Genomic DNA, 15,917 nt, shown 5'->3' with positions numbered 1-15,917 from the left:
GTGCACAGCAAGCATTCAATAAACGTTTGCTATTGTTACCACTTTGCAGGTGGACATAAAGAGTTCCAGGCAGAGAGGGACTGGACCTGGCTGGCCACATCCCTCTTTTGACTTCAAGTCCGGGAATCCTTTCCTGGGTCCACACAGCCAAGAGAGGCTGCTTTATAACCAACTGCAGAGCCTGGGTTAAAAGGAGGGGGCATCCTCTAAAGAGACCAACCTGGATGAAAATTCATCTCTGCTTCTTGCACTGAAGCCTGGCCTTCTGCAGCATTTTCCCTGTCTGCATGGGGCAAATGGTACCAGGGGTCTTCTCAGTGGGAAAGGAGGTCCTCTTGCTTCCCGGGGTGGGACCAGCAGGGTCCAAGCTGCTGTGAGTGCCAGGGGACCAGGGGTCCACATCTAAGAAATCTACCTGATTGCAAGACCGGCCCACCTCCAGCAAATGCACTTGCTCTGCTCCCCTGTCACCTCCAGCCTCACTTCTTTCCTGCAGTACACATTCTCAACCCTGCCTCCCAGACTCCCCCACATGCTCCAGGCCCTTTCCAAGCTATGAGTCCTTGTCTTTGCTGTTCTCTCCTCCTGGAACCCTTCTACTCCCGTCTTCACTTGGCAAACTCCTATGCATCCTTCAAGACCCAGACACGTGTCACCCGTTCTATTGAGCTATGACTTTCCCCACCACATCAGGCAGATTAGCTGCTCCCTTTTCTGCATTCCTCCCAAGACTTGGTAGCTACTTAAATTTTAAAATTTCCGATATCATACCATAATTTATTTGCTTGCCTGCCTATCTGCCCCACGAGACTGTGACCTCCTTGAGGGCAGTCTTATTTATCTCTGTAGCCCCAGCCCTGTGTCTCGTGCTCTAAAGAAGTGAACAGCTGTCGGAGCATCCCTCATCACTGACACAGCTGCACTTTACCAGGGGCCTCTAGAGGCAGGATGCTTCATCTCAAAGGCGGGAGTTTTGGGGAGCATCAAATAAGTCTTGAAACATTTTGGACATTGACGGGACTCTCCTTTCAAATCATATTGCCCATCAAAGAATCTTAGAACAGGATCATATGACTCACCCCTTCATTTTATGATCCCAAGGCCCAGAAGAGTGGGGTGTGTCACACAACAAGTTAATGGGGTAGTCAAAATCAGATCCCAGGGTTCCTAATTCCTAGGTTGGTGCCCTTTCCACTGACTGGTATTTTCCAAAGTGGTTTGAAGGATGATGCTAGGTGGTATGGGGGAAGCTCTTAAAAATGTCAAATAGTCCCATATTAATCTTAACATGAATGAAGAAAACGTATACAGTCAGTACAATAAACTCATGCATTATTCCTTTGCACAAGACAAATCAGAAAAGAGGAAATCAATTCGAATTTGATTTTAAGAAAATGATGACATAAATAACGGTAGAGATGGGATACAGATAAGACCAAAGTTGTGACAGGGGTGACTGAAGTTTGGCAATCTCTGAAGCGTGCCCAGGCTCAGACCAGGGAGTGATTCAGAGCTCACCAACCAGAAGGCAGGACCCCTTCTTCCCAGGGAAGTCAGATTCACAGGTGACAAAAACTATCCTGGTGACCCAGGACCCTGCTCAAGGAGGCAGAGAAGGCACACCAATGCTGTGAGGGAGGACCAGCCTGCAGAATATGTCCCTGGATTAACTGGAAAGTGAGTCCACATCAAAGTCAATTTGGACAGTCAGGTAAATGGAAAAGGGGCTGAATAAGGCAATGTCACCTCAGTCACTTGGACACTGACAGGAAGGGGGCTGTTGGTGGAACTTTTCCCAAGGAATATTTATTCCCAGAAGGCAACCCATCCCTCCTACAGGGTCACATGCCCCTGAGCCCTTAACGAGGCCTGAGATCGACCTGCCTTGAGCCAGGGCAAATAGCAGGGCTGGCAGAGGATGGCAGACAGATGGCGTGTCAGCGAGGGCAGGGGCCCTCTGTCTTGCCCAGAGCACTTCAGAGAATGAGCCAAGGAAGAAATTGCCACTGGTATTTGTCACGGCAATTTCAGCAAAGCACCAAATGTGTCAGTGTCTCGTGAATTTCAACTGGCAAAATTAGTCCTCATCAAAGTCAATTTGAACAGTCAAGGAGATGGAAAAAGGGGCCGGACAAAGGAAAACAGAGGCTCACGAGGAGAGTCCCTTCAGCCACCTTAGAAGCTTGAAGCTGAGGGAGCTGTTGGTCGAAGTTTCTCAAGGAATATTTATCTCCATTTAGAAGCCAGCTACTCTTGGAACCTCAGCTACTCCTCACCGAGAAGATCCCTCTAAAAGTGGCGATGGCCTTTTCTGCTTTCAGGTAAAGGATAAAGATCTGGTGGCCTAACTTACTCAAGGGTATCCTCTCTTCTCCACCTGCAAGTGCCAAAGCAGCCTCTGATGGGAGTAGCTGAGCTTGGCGAGCACCTACTTTTCCGTATGGAAGGAGATGGCTTTGAGCCTGTTCACGACTGATGTGGACCAGGCTCCACACGGTAAGAGTCAGTGGGGATGAGGGGAAAGACGGCCTAAATAGATCGAAGGAGAAAGAACATCTCCATGGGAAACAGGGTGGAAAATAGACTGGGGAATGATGAATCGGTGTGCCCTGGGGCGAGGTAATCAATCATTGAGATGGACCAGGAACAGGGGAGGTGCAGGGACACTGAAGAGACTAGAGCAGGAATGACACATCTCAAAGGTCAACAGCAGCCAGTGGAGAGTATGGCACTTCCCCCGAGCAAACTGCAATGTTCCTCCAAAGTCTCCAGCCCTACAAGTCCATGTCCCCTGAAAAGCTAGTTCCACCTTCCCAAAGCCCCCACTCACATGCCATTTCTTGGCCCAGGAAAATCCAGGGCAGAGCACAGGACTGGACACAAGATTAGGCAATTCATTGCTGTCACTGTTACTAATATAAAGGGCGACCAGTCATGGCACTGTACATTGTCTCACTTTGTCATCGCAGCAACTCTGCCGAGGGTATGCAGCACAAGCTCCATTTTATAAATGGGGAAACTGAGGCTCGGTGGGATTGCGCTGGTCCCTGCTGTTTGCATCCTGCCCACTCTCCACCCTTCTCTGCTGGCTCTGCACATTGGAGGCTGACCTGTACAGGCTTCCAGTGGGGTCTGGTCAATGGGTGGTGCCAGCTAGAGACCCAAAGGCAGGAGGAGGGTGAAGTTGAGGTATTTCTCCCTCCAGCTCCCTGTCAGGTCCTTAAGAGTTGGCTGCATCCCTCTACTCAGAACCACCATGCTGCTGGGCAGCTCTCTCTGCACAGCCTGCCTTCTGGACCCAACTACTCCAGGCTACGGGGTGGTACAGCTCTCTGCTCCCAAAGGGTGCACCAACCCCTGCTGCCTTCCCTAAGCCCTATACAAATTGTCTCTTTAATAAGCCCTCCTCAGACTCCCCAGGTAGAGCTTGCCTTCTCCTGTTGGAACTGGATGATACAGAGGGAAGTAACTTCTCCCAAAGTCACAGAACTTACAAATGGTGATGCTGAGACCTGAAGCCCATGCTGCCTGCCCCCAAAGCCCACATGGCTCCATCTGAGCCAGCGTTTTTCTCTGCAGATATTCACATCACCACCTTCACGGACTGGCCGTATCTGCACACCACCTGCTCTACTGTGTACTTAACATTTTTCTTCAGCTCAACTCGTTCTTTACTTACATAAAGCCATTTTTAAAAAGAGGGAGAGAATTTAAATCCCTGCATCAAATGGCAAAGCCGTATCACTTGCCTTAATCAGAGGGTGGCTGAAAAATAATTACAATGAAAACAGAACACTGTCATTAAAAGTCTTGCTCCCTCTGGCTCACTCAAGCTGGTTGTCCCAGACCTACTATTTTTGTGTGTGGGAAAGAGAGATTAGCAAGTGATAGAGGGGCCTTAAAGACATAATAGCATCAGCCTGACTCTTTCCCCTATGTACTACTAGAAGGACAGTCTGAGAAGGGAAACGGGGAGGACTCTCCCGCTCTGCAGTTTCTTATTATTTCCAGCCAACGGGCAGGCCCCTCCTAAAGTTCAGCATTGTCCATTAGAACTTTTGCAAGGTACGGTCCAATGGCAGTCACTAGCCATGGGTGGCTATCGAGCACTTGAAATGTGGCCAGTGTGACTGAGGAACTGAATTTTGTTGAATTCAGTTCAATAGAAGCTGAGAAACTTAGTTTCGTTTTCATTTAAATGTCAATAGTCATATGTGGCCACCTTTTGAACAGCGTGCAGCCCTGTACTGTAAGCCCCATGAGGGCAAGAACTTGCCTATTCCTTCTCCTCTGGATTTCTAGAACCCAACACAGTGCCTGTCCCTCAGGAAGCGTACAGTAAATATTTGTAGCACCAATGAACAAGAGAGAGAGAGAGGAAGGAAGGAAGCAAAAGAAAGAAAAACTATACTGCTTCCTGAAACAAGAAGTTGCTCTCTGCAATCCAGACAATCCTGGGAACCACTAAATCTTCCCCATCAGGTCACCCTATCTTCCCCAGGGGTGACTTGCCCTCTCCCCCCTCCCCGCCTGCAAGCTCCCCAGTCAGACAAGAGGCCCCAGGAATTCTCCTCGCAATGCCTCTTCCCCTCCAAGCTGAGCTGAGCTCAGACCCACTTCTCTGCTGCAGAAGGGAACAAAGGAGTCTTTGTGATGTGGCTGCCTTTGCCGCCCCCCCAGCTCACTCCTTCCGCCCCTGCCTGGGACATGAGGTGCTGGGTGACAATTAGCAACTTATCACCTGCTTCTGGAGAGCCAGACACCTGGCCTTGGGCTATTGTAAGGCCTGAATACCCACTTGAAGAAACCCGGCACTCGGGCGGGCACTAGGCACTAGTTCAGGACGCTGCATCTGCCCACCCGCTGGCCGCACCAGCCTCTGTCTTCGCCCTGCAGTGCCTCGAAGCCCCTGGGCTGCCCCTCCCCCAGCCCAGCCCAGCCCAGCCCAGCCCCATGCCAGAGCAGCCTGTGATGGACGCCTTCCTTTGGGGCATCATTAGGGACAGGGGAGGAAGAGATGGTGCTGGGGAGATAATGGAAACACCAAGGATTGGTGACAAACAAGCCCATCAGAGGAGCGCTGAGTGCCTCTGCAAAAAGAAAAACAAAAGGGCAAAAGGAACAGCTTGGCAAAGGAACAAAAAAAAACCCCACAGGCTCAGCTGCTTCTCTCCCTGGCAACTCCCAAGCTGCTCGTGTGATTTATGAGGCTGGGGGTTGCTCCCCACTGGAACACCGCCAAGGTCCTCACCGTATCCCAGGGGACCCTGAGGCTCCCCCACACAAGGCTCTTTGGGTGGTGGGTCTGCTTGGCTGAGCCTTGAGATGGGTCCCCAGGACATTAAGGGAGAAAATCTGGCCCCCACATTATGGTCAGTGCATGGATCAGAGGAAGTGTCATTTTTCTCTCTGGCCTCAGTTTTCTCATCTTTAAAATGGGAAGGAGGAGATGGTACAGATAATTTCTCAGCTCTCTTCTGGCTCTGATGCACTGCAATTCCAAAACCGAAGGCTTGTTTGGTGTTCCACATGGGGAATCCTGCCATGCGTCCCCTCTCCCTTGACATGGGGTGGTAAACACCTCTTCCCTTCCACATTCAGAGGGACTCCACTACACAGTGGGAAGTCAAAATCATTATAACAGCAGCCCCCTCCCTTTTCAAACACCTACTATGTGCGAGTCACTGTGCTTATGGACCCCTGGCACTATCCAGTTTCCCCTTTCCAGCAGTCCCCACCTCATGAGGCCACCATGTAGAGCCCCATGTGCAGTTTGAGAAACCAAGGCCAAAAGCAATGAAGAGGTTACCTGAGCTCACACGTCAGACAAGAGGTAGAGACAGGGAGGATGTGAACCCCGGTCAGACCCCAGAGCCCACGCCCACGGGGGATCTCCATGCTTCTCCTCAGGAGCGCCTTTTTCTATCACTCTTGGTTCAAGCCCAAGGCACCTGCTCTGGCTGGGGCAGCTCCAGTCCTGTGCAATCTTAGCAGGGCTTGGGCAGGGGCCTGGTTTTCCTTCCTTGCCGAGTCTGGACACTCTGAAAGAAGCGGGAAGTGTCCAGAGGATGGAACTTCTTCCTCGAGTCCCTTGTCCCTGTGGGTAGCCCACAGGAACCATTTATAACCCAATGGAGGTTCCAAAGAGTTCCCAGCTTCAGGTGGCCGAGGAAAGCCAAATTAATGTTCCTTGAGCACTGCTCTGGGAATGTCATTCCTCTCTCCCCAACTGTTCCGCCAGACCACAGGCTGAAATCCAAACCCCTTGTCCTCGAAGGTAGGGCTCAGGCAACTCCAACACCATTCCCAACTTCTCAACGAGGACCCCGCGTTCAGGTGAGGCCCGCTGCCTCACTGTCTCCACCCCTCACATGCCCAGGCCTTTGCACGTGCTGTGCCCCCTGCCTGGTACGCTCTCTTTACCTGTCAAGAGCGCTTCAGTCCCTCAGAGCCTTTCTGAGCCATTGTCTTTAATCCCTGAGGATTTATGCTTGGTATTCTTGTATTGACCATTTGGTTATACATGATCTTTCATTGTTCTCAAATGAATTTGCATTGTGTGGGGTTGCCAACACCCTGAAACTCCCTAGGGAGGTCTCTGACAGCCCAGAATTAGACCCAGGCAGCTGCTCAATCAATGGAAGTGACTGGATCCACTGACTTGGCTCTAACATCAGCCTCCAGCAGAGGGAGAAGAAAGCTTAGCCTGGTCTCCATGGCTCCAGGCTATTTTTAAAAGATGGGGAAACTAAGACTCAGAGAGGTGGTGCCTTACCCAAGTATGTCTGATCCCAATGCAGCGGAAACCAAAGCACATGGACAGCAGGTGCTATCCTGCAGAGATGGTGACTGAGGAAGGACAGGCATGCGGTGCCCAGTGGTACGCTGGCAAATGTTTAACAACCAGTTCTGGGGTGGGAGGAGCCCTGAATTGTAGTGTCTGCTGAATTCCTGGTCTAAATACTCCCACCGTGGTCAATTTCAAGCTATCAACAGGATAAACTCAGAGTTGGAAAGAGATGTGCAAAGCAAGTCCTGGGTGTGGATCCAGCTCTGCCCTTCACTAGCAGCGTGACATCAAGCGAGTCGCACCATCTCTCTAAGCCGCATTACCTCATCTGTAAAATGGAGAGTGTATTATCTCACAAATGGGAGTTTCTGGGAGGGTTTAATATGGCGTTGTGTGTGAACATGTCTGGCACAGGGGTTAGCACATAATAGCTGCTCAGTTAATGCTTTTTCCTCCCTCTGTTCCTTCCTTCCTTCCTTCCTTCCTTCCTTCCTTCCTTCCTTCCTTCCTTTCCCTCCCTCCTTCCTTTCCTCCCTCCCTCCTTCCCTCCTGCCCTCCCTCCCTCCCTCCCTAAACTCCCCAACCATCACCAGTTGAGGACAGTCCCCTTTGCAAGGAGAACCCAGAGGGAACAGGAAGCCCTTTGGTCTTCCCCCCACCTTCTATTGTTGGCTCACCTCCAGATACCAGCTGTGATGCCAGTGTGAGTGACGGTGGGCAGATCTGGACAATGGACACATTCTCAAACCATGAAGGACTTCCAGAGGAGATCAGGCAGGGCCAGGAAACAAGCCTGAGCTCAGAGTCTGGACCGAACCTCAGGCTCAGGGGAGACATTCCTTCAACAAACACATCTGGAGGATCTGTGTGCTCAGAGCCAGGCCCAGTGCCAGGGCTGGAGGTGCAGGGACGCCCACCCTCAAGAGCTCTCTGTTCAGTAGGGAGCAGCCCACAACCATCTCCAGCCCCAGAGGAGGTTGTTTTAACAGAGTGTTGCCCAAGTGCTGCTGCTAACGTTCTTAGGGGACATCTGAGCAGAGGAGGTGGTGGGGGGTGGGAGTTGTGGAGAGAGGAAGTGGGTGGGCAGAGACCGGAGGGAGGCTGTGCTAGCTGAGGGCAGATGTCTGCTCTCTGAGCCAAGAAAGGGCGGAAGTGCGGGAGGAGGCGGGACGGTGAAGCTAAGGCCAGAAACCTCTGAGCAGGCCAAGCATGTGGGGCCAGGACAGACAGTGGGCTCTGGTCTCAAGCTGCGTGACCCTGGGCACACTGGTGTCCTCACCTGCGGACTAGGGATATAACATCCACCTAGATGGCAGTGGAGGGTGGGAGGCCATATCAGCAGAGTGGCAACAGTAGCACCCAGCTCAGAGTGCATGCTTTTTGGTCACTGGTGACTGGCCTGGGAGCTTACAGGGCACTGGCTCATTCCAGAGCCCATAGCTGAAAGAAGCAATGCAATGGGCAGGGGAGGGAATGAAGGCTGAGTTCACAGCCACAAAATCTGGGTTCCAGTCCAACCACCACCTACGGCCATCCTTCCATCTCCCCAAGCCTCGGTTTCCCTCATATGTCCAATGGGCATCAGACTAGCTGCCTTCATATCTGATGTGAAGTCTAGATGGAGTAATGGGTGTGGCAGCATTTTGTCAATTCTCAAGTACTGCCTGTGGGTAGAGAATTAGGATGTCTGGAGTCAGAGTCCCCACCACTTTGATTATCTGAGAGTCTTCAGAAAGACAGAATGTAGTTCCAGGACCAGAAGGTCTTTGCTGCCAGGAAGTTCACCTGTGAATCCAGCCTAAATTCCCCATGCTGTAAGCTCTTTCACACACTTTTCCAAAGACATAGAATGCGACACGCTCAGCCCTCTTCTAAGCCAGGATGCACATGTCTAAAGGCTAAAGGTAGCTTACTCACCCAAACAAGCAGCCTTTACTGAGCACCCACTATGTGTTTTGTGGGGAAGATTTGATAGTAAGCAGAACTAGGCAGGGTCCCTGTCTTTATGGAGCAGGGTCCGGTAGGGTCGGGCATTGGAGGTTTATGCTAAGACTTGCTCCATCCTCACATGTCACTAGGGGAAAAATCTTGGGTCTCGGGCAGCACTCAACAGGCCTCAGGCCTCCAGGGAAAGGCAGAGAGCAGACAGCGGCATTGGTCACCTCCAGCCAGCCAGTGGGCCATGAACGATCCTCTGGGTGCTACCAAGAGTGAGCTAACCAGCAACTCATCGCACCTAGCAATGGAATCAAGTGCTTCTTTGCAAGCAGCAGAAATTGACTCTGGACAACTCAAGCCAAAAAAAGTAACCTATGAGGACCCTGTGGGGAAGTTTTCGGAACCCAAGGACTGGCGCCACTAGGGCTAGCATTCACTATTAGCACAGTTAACAGTAGTAACAATCATCAGAGCCCACAGGACTGAGCTGAGAGCTTTTTATGTGATGACTGATTCCTTCCTCTCTGCACTCTGGGAGGTAGGTCCCGTCATTATCAGCCTTGGGAAACCAGCAAAGTAGTTTCTTGGGGTCCCCCACTGGCAAGGCAGATTCTCCAGTGGATCTCAGACTTCATGACACTCTGCTTAATATTAAGATTCCTGGAGAGTGTACTTAATGGTTCCATCTTGAGGATGCCTCACCCAACAGTCCCACCCACCAAGATGGTATGCAATTGGGGTTGGGGTGCATAATTCCCCAAAGCAAATCTGCTGTGTGGCCAGGAGGTGTAGGCAAGGCTGGTGGACAAGCCAAACACCAGATTCCTTCCGTGGGTGGAGACTGAAGTCTGAGTCTCAGAAAGACCCCCCAAGGCCTGCCTCTCCTGCTCCTTTGGGCTGCCGAGGTGACTGAGCAGGGCCTACACCTCCAGCTCCACACTGGTTGCATTTATGTGATCCATCCATGGAATCCTGGCCAGTACAACTTAGGGAACATGGGCCCCCTCCACCCCTGGACCCCACTGAAAGTGTAAAGGTGGGTTCCAGGGTCTGTTTCTTCACCCTGAAGACAGATACCCCCCAGGAAGTGATGCCATGTGTTTTAGCACATCTGACATTTATTTTTTAAAATGGAAGGCCTTGCATCCTCCTGCAAATGGTAGAGGCTGCTGCACTCCCCTTCCAGGGAGGAAAAAACAGCTGTCTCTGGACTGCTTCAGACCTGTCTTTGAAACTCCCAGTTCTTCCACTTAAGGAAGATTTTGAGCTTCCTTTTACTAAAAAAAAAAAATTAAATTAAAAAAAAAAAGAAAAGAAAAGAAAGGAAAGAGGAAGGGAGAGGAGGAGAGGAGAGGGGAGAGGAAGGAAAGAATGAATGGACTGGATTGTCATTCACCTTTTCTGGAACATGCCCAGCCTTTCACCCCACTGGGATGAGGGTCACACTCACAGGTCTTTCTGTTTTCAGATGCGCCCTGCCCACAGCAGATGCCCATCAGGGACACTCCCTCTCCTACCTGTGCAGATGAACACACTGGATAATTCTTTCTCAACATGGATTTGGGAATGAGTGAAACATCCAGACAGGGAACTGGATACACTCATGAGGCTGGAGCTGGAAAGTGGATGTGGTCCATTGTCATCAGGAGACAATGCAGCCCAGAAGGAAAGAGCACAGGCTGGGGAGTCAGACAGTCCTGTGTTTGAATCCCTGCTCACCACTTACTGATGTCACTTACTGACTGGGTGGCCTTGGGCAAGTCACTTAATCTCTCTGAGCCTCAGTTTCTTCATCTGCAATATAGAACTTGTATTACCTCTCAGGGTGTTTATAAGGATTAAATGAGATGAGAATTATAAACCACATTGCATAATGACTGTCTCAGTTAGGATTGGAGATATAGCCCCTTCCTCCCTCCAAGTGAAAAATCTATTTCCCACTGAGCTATAAACACCATAAAGGCAGGGACTCCCCTACCATGTTCAGGGCCTCATTCCCAAAACTTAGCACCATGCCTAGCACGTGTTATACAATAAGCATTTGCTGGGTGCGTGAACTAATGAATTTCAAGCGGCCTGGAGAATGCAGCAAAGGTGGGCAAAGTGGAAAGCCAGGCTGCAGACTGCCCAGGCTAAATACCTATGTGGATCCCTGGAAACCCAGTTAACAGATCTAAGCAGCCCCCTCTTTGTTCAGCCTCTGCCTTTGTAGTCACAGACTGCCACAAACCACAGTCACTTAAACTCCTCCACCTCTCTCCCCTACTCCCCCTCTGCCCATCTTGCCAGAGTGCGGTAAGGTTCAAGGGTGTGTGTGACCGATGTTCTGAAAAATCAGGGTAGCCAGGCCTATGTAAGGCATCGCTTAGATCGCCTCTGTCCACTGCTGCCCACATGCCCTGCCCAAGGGATTATCTGTAGCCAGAGAAAGGGAATATCGGAAGAAAAGAGAAAGGGAGCTGGAAAGAGCCTGTACTTCTGTCATTAACACATCTTAAAACTCTGAACCTCACTTTTCTGATCTGTGAAAAGAAGATCTTAAACCCATCTTGCAGCATGAATGAAGACTGCGAAGCAGCGGGAGGATCCTGCTTGACACATTGCAGCTGATCCATATAATCGTGGCTACTGAAACCACAAAAACCCAGGTATGATACTATGAAAAGAGCAGCCTCAGATTGCTAAAGAACACTTGTGTGGAAGGATCGTTCGATGTGGGGTCTCATCACCGGCGGCATCGACCTGGGCAGCTCTGCTTTCCAGCCTATCATCTTGCTCAAGGCGTGGGATTTTAGGGAGGAGATAATCGGTTCCCTCTAAAAGCGTTCTCCTGCTAAAATACAGAAGTTTCAGAACCACCGACATAAGTGATCTCAGAGATCGCTCCGGCGCTAACATTCTCTGCACTTAAAACACAAAAACTGTATTAGTTCAACCTCTCGGGAAAAACTGTTTTGCATGGTGGTCTGGGATGGGGAGGGGGTGGGGTTGATAACTAGGGGCGGGGCCACGGTGGGCGGGGCGACAGGGGAGCAGGGGTGGCCTGCACTGGGCCGGGGGCGCTTAACTCTGCTGGCTGGGGCTCAAAGACACCCTGCGGTGGTGCCGGAGCCCACCGCCCGCGGAGCAGGGGCCGTGCGGAGGGAGGATAAATATGTGAAGTCTGCACACCCGCTGGCGCGCGCACAGCCCCCGCAGTCTCGGCGCTGCGGCTGCCTCGGCCCAGCGGAGCCAGCCCTTCCATCCCACCCAGCCGCTGACACGCGCGGCTGCGGAGACAGAACCGGCAGGGCCGCGCCCCTCCCCGCCCCGCTCAACCCCGGAGACCCACGACCGTGGCCTTGGGCTAGCCCTGACCGGGCCGTGCCCACACGCTGCTCTAAGCGGAGAATTTCCCAGGGCCTCAGCGGCAGATCCAAGAATCCAGCGCCCCCTCTCTCCCTGGCCACGACACAGGCCCAAGTGCAGGACTTCCCAGAAGTGTCCGGGCACGGCTCACTTGGGGCCGCAGGAGGTGACAACGCCCCAGGGCGCTCTTGGGTGACCCGAGAGACCAGCGAAATGTGGGTTTCTCCTCCGGAGAGTCTGGTACTGGGGAGTGGGGAGCCAGGGGCAGGGACTTCCAGCCCAGCCAGCGCTGTCTGCAGCGGACTCACCTCTCCAAAGTCAAGGCCCTAGCTCTGCCACCCGTAGGGACAGAACTGGCGAGGGCGCCCTGGCATTGTCCCTCCCCCAGCAGTGACCGCCATCGCCCCCCAGGGGGCTGGCACGTTTCTGAATGCCTGCCCTGGGTTCCACCGTCCCGCCCTCCGAGGCAGCGCCTGGCAGGCGACCCTGCAAAGCTTACTGCCAGGTGCACGGCTCTCGGCCACTTCCAGGAAGAGCGCCCTCCTCCGGCACAGCCTGCCGCTTGCATCTCACTTGGACCCTTCTCGTATCCACACCCCTCATTGTGGGCACAGACTTGAAAGGTGGAAGGGGGGACCCCGCCCTCGTGCGCTCGCGTCTCCTCTGCGGAGAAGGGAAGGCTCCCGGCGGTCCGGGATCTGTCTGCCCCTGCACCCCAGGCGCGGAAAGTTTCCTGGGCTGCGCTATTTCCCCATCCTGAGCAGCGGAGTTCAGAAGCCACGCCGGCTCCCCCGACCCAACCCGGAGGCGCTCACCTCCAGCACCCGAACTCCCGGCCTCCCGCAGCCTGCAGAATCGGGCAAGGGGAGGGGGGCGACACGATGCCGGGTCAGCTCTCTGCAGCCCGGCAGCCAGCAGAACGCTGCTCCCGGGTTCCAGGGCGAGCTTGCAGGGTGGGGTTCTGAAGGAGCAGAGGTTTCCCACCAAGCCCTTCCCACCAGTCGCAGCCCCCTACCCCTGCCGACTTCCTCTGTTCTGCGCATTCCAGGAGGGAAGGGGGTGCTCCCCTCCTGTCCCCAACTCCAACCCCTAACCCCCGCTCCCTGCAACGTCCAGGTGAGGGCTCCAGTGCCTTTCAACAAAGCCCAGTGCCCTCTCGGTAGCTCTGGAATAGGGACCCTCTCCCCATATAATCTTTCCCTCTAGAGGCATCCTAAGGGGGCTGCTCTCACCCCAAAGTTGGGGGGAGATTTTGATTCACTTTGAAGTCTCTTGCTCCAAGGGTAGGGGGTACAAAGTACAGGGCTTGCATTCTTTCTGGGTTACATCAACCCCTTCCCCCTCTCTGCCGACAGGACCACCCTCCAGGCTCAAATCCTGCAGCTTTTCCTATCTGCAGACCCAGCACTCTCCAAGGACTTCGGGGTACAAGGGGGTGGGGTTATTTTAGTGGGGGGGACAATACTCCTTCTTGGCAGGCACTCTCAGAGCCTGGCATGACAGCTCTCGGTGGGACAAGACATAAGGCAGAGGGCAAAGCTGACCCCTTACCTCCATCACCGAGTTGGGCAAGGGGCCGAGACCCTATTGGTCACAATGGCTACTTTTTGGTACCCGTGCCCCCTCCCCCTCCTCAGCGGAGCCAGGCTGTGACAACAGCCTGGCTGGTTCTAGGCACCCAGGGTTGACTCTAGGCTTAGGGAGGGATCCAGAACCCAAATCCTCTAGTCTTGGCGCCCGCGGCTCCTGGCTGGTCCAGCCTCCCTCCCGCGGGTCTCATAACAGTTGCATCGGCGCTCAGCTCACTGCGCGAAAGGTGTCGGGGTCGCCAGGTTCGTCTCCGTCACCATTTAAGACCCACTAGGGGGCGGCGCCGAGCGGAAGGCTCCGAGGGAGCCGCGAAACCCGGCCCCTGGGGCTGCGGAGCCACCGCTCACTTGCTCTGGGGAACCCGCTCCGCTTCAACCTCCTTCCAGCTGGCTCAACCGAGCCCGGGACCAAGTCCATGCGGGACACACACACATACACACACACACACACACACAGCTGCTCACACCTCCTCAACCCCGGACGCGCCCATACCTCCCTGCACACAAGAACCACAGACTCCATCGCACGCACACACACCTCCAGCCCACGGAGCAACAAGACCCCCGTGCGCCTGCACCTCCGCACATCCCAGATAGACACACTCCGGCCCAAGTGTCACACGTCCACCTTCTGTGCACAGAGAAATACAGTCATCTGCCATCACACACCCCTTAAGGGACCCACACACTCGGGACACGCGTGAAACGCCACACCTCACATATTCACCCACCCCTTAACACGCTCACACATACAAATGACACAAGCTCGCACACTTCACACCCTCACCGAAAAGCTGTCACATGCTCACACCCCAAACACTCGCTTACACTCTTTCAGACACACACACACACACACACACACACACACACACACACACACACACACACACACACACCTTCTCCGTGTAACTGACATAGACACTCCAACACCCCTCCAGACACTCGCTCATTCACACACAGACCCCACACCAGCACGCACACACACACACACACACACCCCTCTCTAAATACACTCCCGCACCCTCTTACACACAGCTTCTTCCCGGACACCCTCACACACAGACGCAACAAAGACACACGTTCGTGTACACACACGCGCGCACACTCACGCCCTGGCACAGACCCACCAGCGCTCTCTCCAAAAGAGACGACGTCCCTCCCTCGCCAAGCCAACCGGCTCCACAGACCCCCACGCCAGGACCGGTGCTCGGACCCCGGGCCTCTGGGAGCGACCCCGGCCCGCGCCCTTCCCCGGCCACCCGTCCCCGCGCGCGTCCCCCTCCGGAATCCCGCCGGGCGCCCGCGCACTCACCGCGCGCCAGGTCCAGGATCGCGGCGAGCAGCAGGCAGAGGCAGCCGCGGAGGCTCGGGGCGGCTCGCATGGTGCCCGGGAGCTGGCGGCGGTGGCGGGGCGGCGGCGGAGGCAGCGGCGGCGGCGGGTCCTCTCGCCATGGGCTCAGGCGCGCTCCTGCCTGCGGCCACCGGCCGAGGCGGTGGCGGGCCGCGCGGGGCGCCGCGGGGGCGCCCCCATGCCGCTGCGGCCGGCCGGGGTGCCGGGGCGCCGGGCTCGACTCGGCTCGGGCCCTGCGGGACGCCGCGACCCTGGCGCTCCGGGCGTCCTCGGGGTGCGCCGCGACTCCGGCTCCTCGGCTGCGCGCGGCGCCCACCGTGGCCCGAGTCTGATCCGAGGCAGAGCCGGAGTTTGGAGCCGATTCGCGCTCTCCCAGCCCAGCTAGCGCTCGCCTCTGCTGGCGGCGCAAGCACCCCCTCCCCGCGTCCTCCCTCCGTCCCTCCCCCTCTCCCCGCCCCCCGCCCTCTTCGCCCTCCCCTCGCCGTGCTCTCCGCTGTATTATACAGACTTTTCTCTAATCCTTTCTGGGCTGTTCAGCTCTCGTCCGCTAAGCCGATTTATTGCAGGGAGAAGAAGAGCTCCCCCCTTCTCTCCTCCCCTCCCCCTCCCTCCCTCCAGGCCCCCCCCCCATCGCTGCTGCCTTTAGTTTCGTAACCCTCCCCCGGCTGACCGAGCACCCCTGCCCTGCCGAAGCCACGCTCCACCTGATCCGCTCCACCCAGCCCCATCCCAGGGATCGCTGCGTCCTCCCGCCAGCCTGCTGGAAGGAGGCATCCCCCGCCCGTGAGAGCGAAGCCGTCCTCTGAGCAAGGCAGGCAGGGTGTGGCTCGGGAGGACTGGCCTTGCCGCCTATGAATGCCCTCATGGGGAAGGTTTAAGGGGCTTCAATGTTCTGAAACTT

The 15,917-nt window shown here is 54.7% G+C and overlaps 1 protein-coding gene across 1 annotated transcript in view; it reads right to left on the bottom strand.

Annotated features, from left to right (window-relative positions):
• Positions 1-15,047, bottom strand: part of IGSF21 (immunoglobin superfamily member 21) — a 236,708-nt gene extending 221,661 nt beyond the window's left edge. The window contains exon 1 of the mRNA XM_063107058.1: positions 14,978-15,047. Coding sequence (XP_062963128.1) covers positions 14,978-15,047 — 70 coding nt within the window. The remainder of the gene's footprint in view (positions 1-14,977) is intronic.
• Between the last annotated feature and the right edge of the window lie 870 nt (positions 15,048-15,917).

The sequence above is a fragment of the Cynocephalus volans genome, chromosome 8 (assembly GCF_027409185.1).
Source record: "Cynocephalus volans isolate mCynVol1 chromosome 8, mCynVol1.pri, whole genome shotgun sequence".
NCBI classification, from domain to species: domain Eukaryota; kingdom Metazoa; phylum Chordata; class Mammalia; order Dermoptera; family Cynocephalidae; genus Cynocephalus; species Cynocephalus volans.
The sequence above is the reverse complement of the archived record's forward strand: the minus strand, read 5'-3'. Positions and strand labels throughout refer to the sequence as shown.